This window comes from Vanellus vanellus (genome assembly GCF_965231255.1).
Source record: "Vanellus vanellus genome assembly, chromosome: 3".
Lineage (NCBI taxonomy): Eukaryota > Metazoa > Chordata > Aves > Charadriiformes > Charadriidae > Vanellus > Vanellus vanellus.
This window is the reverse complement of record NC_138907.1, coordinates 49794594-49808826: the sequence shown is the minus strand read 5'-3', so window position 1 is coordinate 49808826 and position 14233 is coordinate 49794594. Positions and strand designations below refer to the sequence as shown.

The following is a 14233-nucleotide window of genomic DNA, read 5'->3' as shown; positions in this document are numbered from 1 at the left end:
ACAGATGTGGACAAGTGTAGTTTGTGTGAATCAGTCCTGGATCATTGAGGTAGCATGCACAGACACAAAATATGTTTGCAACATCATTAATATTTAAGTTACAAGTGAAATTAATAATTAGTGATTTTAGCCAACAAGCTGTTCAATTTCTGTTTATAAGACTGAGCTAGAACTGTGCTGAACAGAGACAAGACGACTAGCTGAAAAATTGATATGCCTCATCTGTGATAGGTATAGTATTAATTCATCTTGTAGGTACAGGAGAAATATTTAGTGGTTGTTTTGGGGATATTTATGTTGCTTCTATAACAAGTCTGGCTTCTTGCTTTGTCTCTTCCTCTCTCTCATCTAAAGAAAACTGAGAAACAAGGCTCAAGGTTTTATTCTGGTTTGGATTTGTCTCCTATGACTTTTTCCCCCCCTCCCCCCCTCTCCTAGGCAACCACATTGCTTACCATGGACAAATATTCACATGCAGATGTTCCAAATATTAACAGTACTTGCTTTAAGCTGAATTCCCTGCAGCTACAAGCTTTGTTGCAGAATTATCACTGTGCTCCAGATGAACCACTCATCCCAACGGTAAGTCTCTTCTATCACTTACTGTGCTGTTTAACATACCTGACGAATATTGGCTTAAAGTGAAAACACTGGCTGAAAATAGCTGTCTTAGTGTTGATTGGTTTGGAATTGTTCCCTGAAGAGTCAGTGGTCAATGTGCTTTCCATACAAGAAGAAGTATCAGTGGTATCAGCCTGCTTCTGGCCACCAACTTCGGTGGGTGTACTTCACTGCAACTTGAGCAGGTTATTACCAAAATCTCTCTCGCACTGAGTTGGAGTGTAAGGTGACAACGCGTGTTGAGCATACTCAGAGATGTGTCACTTCACCTTAAAGCATTTGTGGATGAAACCCAGTAAGGTGGTGGAGGAGAAGTGCACAGAGCACTCCCAAAAGCTAGTTCTATGTATAACCACAAGGAACAAAAATTTAAGTTTTGACTATAGAAATCAAATGAAAGAAGCAGGAACACTAAGCTTTTTCACACGTGGGCTGTAAAAATCCATGAATCTTGAATCCCTTCATAAAAGCAGCAGACAGATTGTCCTTTGGCCAAACAGATACATGGAACGTGTCTGTAGAGAGTTGTATATATGTTGTTTACAGAACTGTTTTTTAGCTTGATATTTAAGACATAACTGACTATTCTAAGTTTTATCCATGGGAAACATCTTTTTGGTAGAAGTCAAAAGAGGTTTTGTGTTCCTTGCAGAATTGTAATCATATGTGGATGAAAACTCTTAAGGTAAACCCTGATTATAGGATAGTTGACTGATCTCAAAAATCTTAAAAGGTGAAGGTAATCTAATATTTATATAACTGAGTGCGTTGTCTACAAAGTCTATTTTTAGTAATTCTGGATACATCTCTTTATTAAATCAAAGGTACTAATACAAAGGAGGGCTTGTAGCTTGCGTATATTTTCATACATTGGCTACCAAACCAGAAGTCTTTTGCTGAAGACCGTAGCTTATATTTCCTGTTTACACACAGGTGGAATTCCACAGTTTATTTTTATAGTTCTTTGATTCTATGATAAATGTATTTACTTATACATGTTTGATGCTTTTAAAAATTAGCACCTTTTGTGGTAAAAAGGCCCTTCTTGAAGAGCATTTCTAAAGACAGACTATTTATCTGACTTCCCCCTGGAAATTTGCTGAAACTGAACATTCTGATGAGAACACTTACATAGTTTTCTCTCAACTGTGTTCTACATTGTGCTCTAGTAATAAAATTGTTGTATCTGATTACAGATTCTGAGTTTCATGTTAGTGTAACTGGGTGAGATTAAGACCAAACTGTTAAGCTGGTTTTGGGAGGCAAGTAGAAGCTGTAGAAAAAGACTGGAAATCACATCTGAATCTTTGGTAAAGCAAATTTTCCTATACTTGTAGTAAAGGAATCTGTATGTAATATTTGTAGCAGCTTCAGGTAGATAAATTGTAGTAGTTCTGTCTTGATGCCAGCAAAATCATTCATCTCTGGGGTGAGTTCTCTTCCAGTAAGAATGCTGGTTAACTAGAGGTAAAGACACTGTTGATGCTGCCTGCTTGTTCAAATGTAGTGATAAGTCAAACCTGGGGTGATTTCTTGGTTCCTAAGGCAGAGCATGCAACTTGGAAGAGACTGAGCGCTCAGAGAATTACTAACATGATTTTAAAAAGTTGCCTGTAACCTTTTTTTTATTTCACTTAACTGAATGCTTTCATGCTAAAACTTAGGCCAGCCTAAGGTGTTTAAGGTAACAAAAAAATGGAGGAACTGCTTGAGGAGGGAGAGACGAGCCTTTTCATTATGCGCTCTTTTTAGTAATTTGGGTTAAATAGAAGAATGTAGAAACACAAAATGCTGCTTGGACCTTTAGTTTTTGCAAAGTTGTTAGGAATTTGATTTTTGTGAACTTCTGAATTCATTTTCCTCAGTTCATACCATCTAGTAACAGATACCCTACTGAAATCTTATAGATCTCTCTAAAATATGGAAGGAAAACTACTGTGTACTACACGCAACCACAGTAGCTACGCTGTGAAAAGTGCATTGGTTTCATAGAGCTTTTTGTGATACTAAGCGGAACAGTTGTGCACCAAATGTAAAACTTTAAAGTTCCCTGCCGCACCTTGAGTGATCCTGCTTTTGTGTTGTGTGCTTCTACAGTGTTACTTAAAAAATAGATACCTACCTTAAGGGATCCTTCACATTATAGTGACCTCCCAGGAAATGTAGAATTAAATTAGTTCTATAAAACTTCCAAACTAGGGAACTGTATATGCCATTGGTCCTCTGTGGGTATACGTGTCCTGATGGAGCTGAAAATCCTGGTTTACACAAGCTGTCTGTTTCCTTTCTATATATTTAGTCTTACAGAAGTGTGTATATATATACTCAACAAAGTGTCAACGTTTTAAACCTGCCTGTGATTGCACCTCTGTACATGCATATTTTCTGCTGTATATTTTTAAATGCAGCTTTCATATCAAGTAAAAACATGCACCACAAGTTTTGAAAATATTGAGGTAAAAATAAATGCTTCTGTTAGATTATGTAGTTAGAGAATATATGGGATTTAATCAAATAAAGCAATGCAGTATACTGACCGTACGTGGTGGACCCAAGGAAGTTTTATATCTGATAATTTCTTTTACAAATTCCTTTTTCTTGTACTCTTAATATTTTCTAATTGTTGTTTTTTGCTTAATGAAAACTATCCCTTTAAAGTAACAATGTCTTTCTGCCTTCTGTCCAGGAATTGATAGAGAATGTAGTAACTGTTGCAGAAAATACGGCTGATGAACTTGCTCGCAGCGATGGCCGAGAAGTCCAACTGGAAGAGGATCCTGACTTACAGCTACCTTTTCTTTTACCAGAAGATGGCTATTCCTGCGATGTTGTCAGAAATGTTCCAAGTGGCTTACAAGAATTTTTAGATCCACTCTGTCAGAGAGGTTAGTTCTTCAGTTGTTCTACAATGATCTTCTATTTTTGGTGTAGTGACCTCAGAATGCAAAATATATTTTAGTTAAATGTAACCAACTTTCTTTGTCTTCGTATATGTTTCAATCTTTTTATACTGTGTTCTTCAAGTGTTTACTTTTGCAACCCATAAAAAGTATGCAGGATTTTTTAATCTTTACCCTTTCTCCCTGTCCCTTTCATTGACTTTGCAGGTTCTAAATAATGAGTGCTGAGTACCTATTGAAATTCTGTTTTGTATTTGCTCTGGAGCTTTTTTGGATTTTGGTGCTTAAGCAGCAAAAAACTACATAAATGTAAACTTTGTAATACTTCAATTTCACAGTCAACTTACTTTTAAAGCTAATGTGAATTAAATAGTTAAGTTTGGGGTTTTTTTACTCACCAGCTGCTTCCATATAACAATAAAAACCCACGAGCTTAAAATAGTTCTTCTGATATTCGTCAATGTAAGAGTGTATGGTTCGGGCTTTTGTAGTCCCAACAAAATATCAGATGACAAGTAGAGAGCTCTTGTGGTTGGACAAAAGTGACCTAAACTTGAGAAAGTAAATCGGGGGTCCTTATCTTGTGCTACTTAATTTTATTAGAAGCATTTTTGTTACATAATTCCTTAATATTCTCCTTAAAAAGCAGTTTAAAGTTCCACAGGAATATTATGTTAGGTAGGACAGCAAAGGAGTCTATCAACAAAGCAGGCTTACTCTATCCTACAGTGAAGTTTTGCAAATGTTGGTTCCAACTTAGTTTATAGAAAAGCCATATTCTTGCCTTTAAAACAGAAAATAGTAGGAAACTGACTGTTTTCAAAGTACATTGAGTTACAGCGGATGTAGTTTTGAGAGAGAGGTTGTTGAGGCCCCCATCCCCAGAGGTGTTCAAGGCCAGGCTGGACATGGCCTTGGGCAACCTGGTCTAGTGGGAGGTGTCCCTGCCTATGGCAGGGGGGTTGGAACTTGATGATCTTCAAGGTCCCTTCCAACCTAAACCATTCTATGATTCTATGACTAGTAGAATGAAGTCTTTAATTAGTAATTATAATTCATTTGCCATACAAATGTCTATATAGTTATTACAAGCAAGGCCTCTTTAACACATACATTTTACTTTTTAGGTATCCCTTAAATTATTCAAGGAATTGGTTTGCGGTAAATTAGTGTAAACTGAATTGCTGAAAGATGGTCTTTGTGAGGAGGAGAATCTCATCTATTTGGATGGAATGATTTGTAATTTGACTGTGATGTGGATTCTAACTATCTGTGATTTAGGAGACAATGTTGGATACCACTCAGCTGCTCTAGCTCCTTTTTTCAAAATTCTAGGAATTTCTCAGTTAACAACAAAAAAATCAAACAACAACTCCACTTGCATAGTTGCATTAAAAAAAGTAAGGAGTCTCCAGGTCAAGCTTCACCTCTGCCAAATCTATTCTGAGACTGGTTAGCTAGACTCTCTCCAAAGCAGAAAATTTCTGTGGTGCTCTCCTACTCAGAGTTCTGGTGGTTTGTATTCTAAAAGATGACTTGGTGTTTTGTGTCTTTTTTGAGTCTGGTTGGTACAAACAATGTTTTGCTACCTAAGAGTTTTCTATGAGGTTGTAGTGTTTTTAAATACATATGTTTCTCAGAAGCAGCTGCTATATAACTTTAGGATTTTGTAGATGCCATAAAAATTGCAATGAAGCACATAATGGCATCTAAGATGCAGGATTCAACATTCTAATGAATACAAAAATATAAATACTGCTATTTGTCATTTCCTTTGCTATTTGATTTTAATTAATCTGTTCAGAAAAATACCATGAGTAGGTTGATGTTACTTTCTCTTTTAGGTTTTTGTAGGCTAACGCCTCATCCACGGTCACCAGGCATGTGGACAATACACTTTGAAGGTGCAGACTATGAAAGCCACCTCTCACATGAGAATGCTGAGCTAGTAAGTATTGATTCAGTGAATAATTGCCAAAATGGATACCTTGGCAAGCCGTTGTGGTTAATGTGATGGCTTTTAATCCTTATTAGGAAGAACAGACTTCATCATTAAATGTGTAGTTCATCAGTGATTCAGTGAATTTAAGGAACCATTTGCAGATTTTTGTAAATCAGTGTTTTCTAGGCTGTGGCATGATCTAATTCTCATGTAAGCAAACTTTGTCTGTTGTGTTCCCCCACACTGGTGGTAAACAGTGAAAAAATTCCTTTTAAACACAGCAAAAATATATATGGACACACATCTGTAAATAACTTGTAAAGTGAATGGAGCTACAGGCTGCTTTTATTTATAAACTGGCAGTCACCAACTAAGCATTTATTATTAAGTTGTAATCTGGTACTTTTTTTTTTCTGCCAGGTGTTCAGGAAAAATTACTTAGTTTTCTGTTTCATGATACTTATGGGGGGTTTCACTTGAGTGTGAGGTGGCTTTTTTCTGTTGTAGGTTGTTTGGGGTTTTTTGTGGTGTGTTTTTGTTTAGTTGGTTGGGTTTGGGTTTTTGGTTTTTTTTTGAGTATGTGATAACCAAGAATATCAAAGTTGCAGAGCAACTTGGTTTTGGAAAGATGGTGGCTTTATGTGAAATGATTTTTAGAGCAACTAAACAGAAATAGCTTCATATTTATAATTAGTATTTCAACGAAATCAGGAAGACCAACATGAAACTAGAATTATGTTTCTAAGGCCTTCTGTGAAAAATACTTGCCTATTGTTCAGAGTGACCTGAAAGCTTCATTTACTCTGTTCAGAACCCAGCATTTGTTAGATGACATCATGCAGTCTTGCTGGAGTGGCCTAAAGAACATATTTAGAATCCTAGAATCATCTAGGTTGGAAGAGACCTTTGGGATCGAGTCCAACCATCAACCTAATACTGCCGAAACCACCACTAAACCATGTCCCTAAGCACCATGTCCACCCGTCTTTTAAATACCTCCAAGGATGGTGATTCCACCACGGCCCTGGGCAGCCTGTTCCAACGTTTGATAACCTTTTCTGTGAAGAAATTTGTGTTAACTTTACAGAAGAGAGCATCTCCTAAATCTGTATGACTGATGTAGCAGAGCCCAGTCTTGAACTGATAAGCCACGCTCTGCAGGCTTGGTATCTTGGTAAATGGGCATTTAAACAAAATACAGCAGACACATTCTTGAGACACCGTGCTCTTCCTCCTCCCTTTGTTGCTCTAAAGAAATGCATTTTTTAGAGCTAGTGGAAACAGAAACCATCTGAAGGTACTTGCTGTTCCTCATTCTAAGAACAAGCTAAAGTAGAGTTCTGGCCAGTCTTCCTCAAAAAGGCTTGATAAAGGATGAGTGGATGCTACTATATCATTGATCCATGGAAATTAATACCATGTAAGACTGTTCAAATAACCTGATCTAATAATTCTTCTCTCTGGTGTGTGTATATTAATTGAATGTGCTAAGCTTCAGAGTTCTGTCTTTATTCTTGGTGTCTGAGCAGTACTGGTTCACAAATCACCTCTTGGTGCAACATGTCTACATAATCTAAATACTAGGTAAATGTTCCATTTTATATCTGTGAGGTGGGGTTTGGGGTTTTTTTGTTGGTGTTGGGTTGTTTGTTTTTTTTTAATTTCCCCAAGCCAAAACTAGTCTCACAGTTCTGCTTCTATTGGTAGTCTGGGGAATTGCCCAGGCTAGGCAGTCTCCTCAAATTTTCACTGAAGAATTTCTTTTATACTCAGACTGAGAGAAATTCAGTATAGACTAATGGCAAACTAGTGGCTTACCTTCCAGTGTGTATGTTTTTTGTTGAATTAGTTTAATAATGTTTCTATTTCAAGTAATGGAAAAAATCCTAAATAAAGTAGGAACAGATTCTGTTCTTCTGCCATCCTTGGCACAGAAGTGCTAGAATACTCCTAGCTTAAAAACTACTTGCTCTTCTAATACTTGAACTTAATCAAAAAGTGTTAATATTTTTTTGAATTCATTTCCTTTGCTTATATATTTACTTTGTCATGGGTCTTATGGAACTTGCAGTTACCAGGTTTTAAGTAACTTTTTGAGTAGAGGGAACTGACAATGTTGCAAAGACATAAAAAACTACTGAACATGTTTCGGTGCTCAGGCTGGTTTTGAGTTCTAGAGTTTTCAGGAGTGAAAATTTTTGGAACTTTCTTTCAAGGCTTTAACTCTGCCTTTGAAATTAATTGGCCTCTTAATAACTTTGCACAATTATTATCTTCTAGATGCAGCACTAAAAACTGAGCTCTGTTTAGATCACCCTCAGCTTTCTAATAGGGGCCTGCTGAGTCTGAACTTCAGTTGTCATTAAAAGTTATTACAGTTCTGTAGACCTGTTACATTTAAAATTGTGAATCATTAATAATCTCTTTACTGAATTAAAGGAGGAGAAACAATGGGTAGACTTCAAAGCTTCAGCAGTGTTCATAGCAAAGGTGTAGTACTTGATAATGTGAATATGTATTAATCAAATGTTAGAGATTCTACCTATAAAATGGAGTACCGAACATATTATTTAGGGTGTGGGATCTTCTGGTCTACTAACAACTTAGTTTTGATTGTAGATGAACTATTTTGCACAGTAATTTTCCTAGCCCGGCAGTGAATGTGAACTCCTTGTCTTTTTTTCTTCTTTCCCATTTGCTGTTTGATAGGCTCAACCTTTGAGGAAAGAACCTGAAATTATCACTGTAACACTGAAAAAACAAAATGGAATGGGCCTGAGCATTGTTGCTGCCAAGGTATGGAAGTCAGTTTGTGTAAGTGCTATTGAAAAAAATCTTCTTTTTTTTTTTTTTTGTCTCAATTGGAAAATGTGGAAACTGTGGAAAATGTTAATGGAAAAATCTATTTCCCTTAAGTTTGTTGTGCACATCATGTTGATCATACTTCTATTCTAGCTGGGGAATGTTTCTGTAAAATACACAGATGTGACCAATACAAGAGGAAACCTAATGTGGATGTAGTTATTGTGACATTTAAGTTTAAACCTCTACTACAGGCTTATTCATTTTTCAGAGCCAAAAATTGGCAGTGTTATTAAATGGAATTAATAAACAGGCTTATTTAGCACTTCTGCTGAAAAGTAGAAGACGTACGTAGGAAAGAAAAGCAGTAAATATAAAGAATTAAATGTTTGGGGTTTTTTAATTTGATGAATAAATACAGTAATTCAAATATAGACATTAAAGTTTGTATACTTTCTGCTATGAAGACAACACTTTATCTTTTGTACAGTGTACAGGTGAATGCATGACTTCAGTTTTGCTTCTTTATAGTAGAGGGCTACAGCTTATTAAGTAGTTTGGTGAAGGAGAGTATACCTCTTGCCCTGACTCGCTGAAATTGTGGGTGTATGCTGCTCTTAGTAGCACTAGACAATAAGGTATAGAATGCACATACAAGTCCAGCCACCAGATGGAGGACTCCACTAGTTGGTTGGGTTTGCTTTTTTTAACTGGATCACACAGCAGACATAATCTTTATCAATTATGCAATGGTGATATCTAAAAGCCGGTGTTGTAATTATGTGGTATACAACAGATAAAACAGGTCTTTCCTAATGTCTCTTCACTGTGTAGCACGTGAAACTTCAGAATGCTGTAGTTCTCCTTGGCACATAGTGCATGGGCTGAAAACACGATTGTTTTACTGCTTTTAAGTTATCTTACATAGTTAATTGCTTCTAAACAGCACTGTTTTTATTTTCCTACAACTTTGCTTATTTCATAGTCTGTTCTTGAAACAGTAATCTTGCATGGTATCAGCTTTTAAGATTTATTTCTGACATCTGTAGAGGAATACCAGGTGTCAGGTGTATGTTGCTAACTATCAGCAGTTATTGAGGAAACTATTCAGGATCTGAAAAATGTAACTCAATACTCTGCTCTTATTTTGGTGGAGTGGGTTAATAATTTGAGAAGCAAATAATAGATCTTGAGATACGCCAGATTAAATATGTATCAGACTTCTGACTGCCACCTGCATTTCTGTTGAATGTTAGAAAATGTGCAATGGAAATTATGTGGGTTTTTTTTTTTTCACTTTAAACTGTGAAATCTGATTTCTCATGTAGAGAGAAGCAGGATATAATGGGGGAAAACTTTCCCTTTTCACGGGAGCTGGCTGGCATCTATATGTTGTTTTAATAGCTGACACTTTTAACTTCCATTAGCAGTATGTGACAGTGTTACTGGTCAGTGTGTAAGCTTGATTTGAAAAATTTTTATAAGGTATTTACCCAATTTCATGATTTCTTTAACATGATCAATGATGGAAGCAGCAGTCTTCATCTCAGCACAGTTGTAGAAGCACTCGCTGGTTCAGGCAGTGATTGCATTTCATCTTCGGCTGCATGCCTGCTGCAATATTGCAATTCTGATTTTAAAACAATTATGTCTTAAATATAAATCCAATAGAAGCAAAAAGCATATTTTTCTTTTAGTTTCAGTGTAAGTAGAATAGAAACTTTTTCTTAATTTAAAGTCAGCGGAATGTTCATTGGATAGAAATAATCGTCTCTCATTAAGTGTTGAAACAACTTGCTGTAGTAGTTAAATAGGATTATTTTCAAGGAGGTATTTGAAAGGGTGCAAAGTTGCTTATTGTAAGTAATTAATAGCATGTTTATCCCATAATAGGCTTCATAAAAACAACACAGTAAGGAAGAATACACACGCGCTAATTTTCTCAGTCTAGCCAGAGCAGAACAGATTAGAGAATTGAGTGTGACTGAGAAGCTAGCAATAGTGGTTGGATTTTTTCTTTCTATTCCTATCTTGTTGACTTTTACTAATAATTTTTCGGGTGTGTCTCAAGTCATGTATCTTTCACCAGCATAAAAATTAAAATTCTCTTTTTTTTTTTTTTTTTTTCCTTTGGCTGAGGAAAATGGAGGAAGAAGTCCAGCAGACTGTTTGTTAAAATTTTCTAAACATTACCTGAATATAATACCTGAAGTGAGAGGGAGTAATAGTATATACTATTTTATAATATACTATATTATTATAATAAAAGGTTGGCTGTCAAACGTTCAAATGAAAGTACCTTACAGTTGAAGAAATGAAAGCTCATATGCAGTTTCAGAAATAGACGGTTACTGCTGCTGTGCACAGGATCCCATGACCCAATTACATTTATTGAACTATTGGTCTCTAGAGTGCTTCAAAAGTGCTGTAATAAAAGAAAATGCAGTGGCTGGTCAACAGGTGGCCCTGCTCCAACCATTGAAAGACAACCCTGAAACTATTCAGTGTCACTTAGGAAAACAGTTGGTTTTTTCCTGTGATGTGACAAAATAGTTGCTCTCAGTAACATGCTGTGAGAATGCCTTCGCGTGTCAGTGCTGAACTGCCTTTCTTGTTAAGTCTTAATGGGCTCCTTGTACTTGTCACTGGCTTTGGATGAAGCTGCTTAAAATGTAGGTTGGTGATACTCCAGAGATGGATGTAATGGGCCGATTCTCAGAGACAGTGAAGAAAAATAATTCCTACTGACTACTTTTCTTCCTTCTGCCCATTGCAAAAAGTCTACACTTTCCTAGAAATCTGTGCTCATCTCTGACGAAATAGCTAACAAATTTATCATTTGATAATTCTTTGAGTTTTTATTAGTTTGCAGGGTTTTATAGATAAATGAAGTCTGTGCCAGTTCAGAGTTTTTAATGGGGAAATTAGATACTATACCTTACCAAATGTTCTTAATTACCAAGTGGTTGTCACAGCTTCTCTCCTACGTTCAAAAAAAATGATTGGAGTTGAAGCTAAGATTATGCAAGCAGAGAAGTGATGCAACTTGCATTGAAATGCTGTGCACCTGCCTATTCTTACAATAGATGGATTCAGTTTGTGTTATTAGGTGATTGCAAACATACTGACATTAATGTAAAAACAAAACCAAACCAAAGGAGGTGAGTCAAGGAGCATATGAAAGTGTTAGGTCCCTAGTGAACCCTGTGTTTGATCTTCTTTCCACCTGATGACAGGTAAAATGTTTAAGTGCATTATTTCAAATTAAATAAAATATGAGTTGCTGTGAAATAGAAATTTTACAGGCCTGACGAGTGCCGGAGCGAGCAGAAATGCTGCGCATCACCTACTTCCCCTCACTTTGCTGTAAGGGTGTTTTCTGAGGCAGGACAGCCCCTTTGAGCAACCATGTAGTAAGCATGTACACTATGTGCAAACGTACCAGAGAAAACAAGTTCAGTTATGAAACAACCATTAGCTGCCAGAGGACTGTAAACAGCGTTGTGTGTGTTCAGGTTTTGTTTTGTTTTTTTTAAATTGGTAAAATAACTAACAGCATTTCTTAAACTGAATACTTTAAACAGCTTTTTATTGGAAGTTAAATTGTATAGCTTCAGATGTGATCCAAAAAGGTAACTTGTTGTTCTTCCCTTTTGTAGGTGTTGCACGTTTTCTTACGGTAATACTCCTGTAGCTTTATTAGCAGTAGCTTTTGTAATAGGTGTATGGAAATGTAGTTGGTAGGAGTGGTCGGGCATCAGGAACAGGATTGCTTTTTGAGGTTATGTGCAGAATTTGGTTGCTCTAACCCTGAAAGATGTTTTGATGTTAAAAGCTGCCTGACTCCCAACCACATTGCGGTTAAGCTTTTATGAAATCCAGATGATTTGGAAGCAGCGTGTGCATGCAGTTTACTTTAAAAATATATCGCTTTTTGGGGGCTTTCGCATGTGACTTCTTAGCCATCTGTGGGCCAGCACATTACTTCCTGTTTAATTTGGAGGGGTTTTGTCTTTTGTACAAAAGGGCTCCCTTTTTGTTTTTTCTAGCAGTTTTCAGTTTAATAAAGCCTCTAAAATAAATGGAAGTCAGAAGAGCATAACTGATTACGTAAGAGCCTGAATATTGTATTGGTTATAGCTGGTGTTGATAAACGCTACGCTGTGTCATCGCATCCAGCTCCGAGTTATCTCGATGGGTATCTTGGAAAATCCAGCAGACTAGAGCGGTGGTTGCTGTTGAGGGCTGGAAGAGAAGTGGAGAATTGTTTTTTTTCTTTCAAGGATCTGTAGTCCCGGAGATCAAAATGTGGTTTTCTGTTGTTGGAAGAACAGAATCCATGGTAAGTCTGTTCAGGTTTCTGTTGGGACTGTTTTTCTCTGAAGTTTTAAACGCTATCCCTGTACTTTTTCCTGCTCTCTTGCTTGTTTAAACCTGCCAGTAGTTATTTGTTCATGTAGCAGCGATGTAATACAGCATGCAGTTAAATATAGTCAGATGTTAGTAGCTAACTTTCTAAAATCTAGAAAGAAAAAACTAATTTTTAGCTTGTTCTTCATATGCACTTCTTAAATTTGTGGAAGTGACTATTAATATTGAAAGTTTCAGGTGCGGTAACCGCTGTTTTACTGTGGCAGAGCATGAATAGCATGACCTGTGATTTGTTTACTTGTCATACTAGTTGGCTTTAATCCAGGTTCTTCTAAAAGTCTGTTTTCCCTTTACAAAGTCACAGTGGAATAAATAAAGTTGACATCCTAAACAGTATATAGAAGATTTTTAATACTCCGTAGACACCTTCTGAAAAGACCAGAACATGCAAATATGTTGCAGTTAGGATATCTTATGTTCAATACATTCACAGAGTAGCGGCATTTAAATTCTGTTTAGATTGCTACTGCACAAAGGAAAGGATTCCAGTGTTCTGCAAGAATGATAGAGCAGCTTTTATTGAGTAATCTTTGCGTGCTGGTTGTATTCATTAGTATGCTATGATTTAGTTCTTTAAAGTGTGGCACACTTCTACTGTCTCAGTCATCTTCTATTAGTATAACAGAAAAAGTTACTTCAAAATATGTACAAGCATCTTAAAGTACATATGTATATGCCACTGCTTGCATATAAATCAGACTGTATTTTCTAGGGTTTTTTAACAGATGGTCTGATTAAATATTTTCATAGCACTTGCTAAAATAGGATGAGATGGTGATAAGGTGTTTCTTTTTTAACAGAAGCATTTCAAACACTGCGTGTGACAGTTCATCAATAAATATTCTGAGGAAGAAGCTTACTTTTTCTAAAAACGAGTGTGTGGCATCTTAACCATAAATAATTTGTATTATTTGGTGACCTTGTTTGTTCTTCAGATTTAATTAAATCATTCTAAGTTGCTTTATTTTCTAAACTGTTGCTCGTCATTTTATATTTATCAGTCAGTTTAAGATGTTAGATTTATAGAGGGTTTGAGATTACCAGGAATATCAATTTTGATGTGAAATTTTTTGGAAAGGTATTTGTACAAATATCTTTTAGGTGATCTGTGTAGAGGGAACAGGTTTAAACATTCATTTAAAAATCTTAATTCCCCACCCCCAAAAAAGAAAATTAGATTTATAGTTAATAGTAGTAGTAACATAATATATAAATTTGATTCTCTCTACTCTGCATTTGCAAATCTAGATAGTTGATGTGATTATTTTTTTAAACTGTTTGTTAGCTCTTTACTTGTGTTCCAGGTCTTAAGATATTTTAGGATTTCTGATACCTCAGTATCTGAAATCATCTTGTGTCTGTGCTTTTTAAGTATTTAAGGAAAATTTTTGCCCTTTCCTCCCAGCATGAATAAATTGAAAAGTTTGAGTAAGAAGATTTAGAAGTTGTTTTGGTTTTGTTTTTTTTTTAATGTTTGATCCTAATTCACATTCACTGATGTTGCCTTAACAGGCTTCTTAGGAGGAAGTTTAAGTAA

At 36.1% G+C, this 14233-nt stretch overlaps 1 protein-coding gene across 1 annotated transcript in view; it reads left to right on the top strand.

Annotated features, from left to right (window-relative positions):
• AFDN (afadin, adherens junction formation factor) overlaps positions 1-14233 on the top strand; it is a gene marked incomplete at its 3' end in the record, with an annotated part of 130818 nt that overhangs the window by 81230 nt on the left and 35355 nt on the right. Inside the window, exons 19-22 of the mRNA XM_082481149.1 lie at positions 439-582; positions 3308-3506; positions 5366-5469; positions 8173-8259. Coding sequence (XP_082337275.1) covers positions 439-582; positions 3308-3506; positions 5366-5469; positions 8173-8259 — 534 coding nt within the window. The remainder of the gene's footprint in view (positions 1-438; positions 583-3307; positions 3507-5365; positions 5470-8172; positions 8260-14233) is intronic.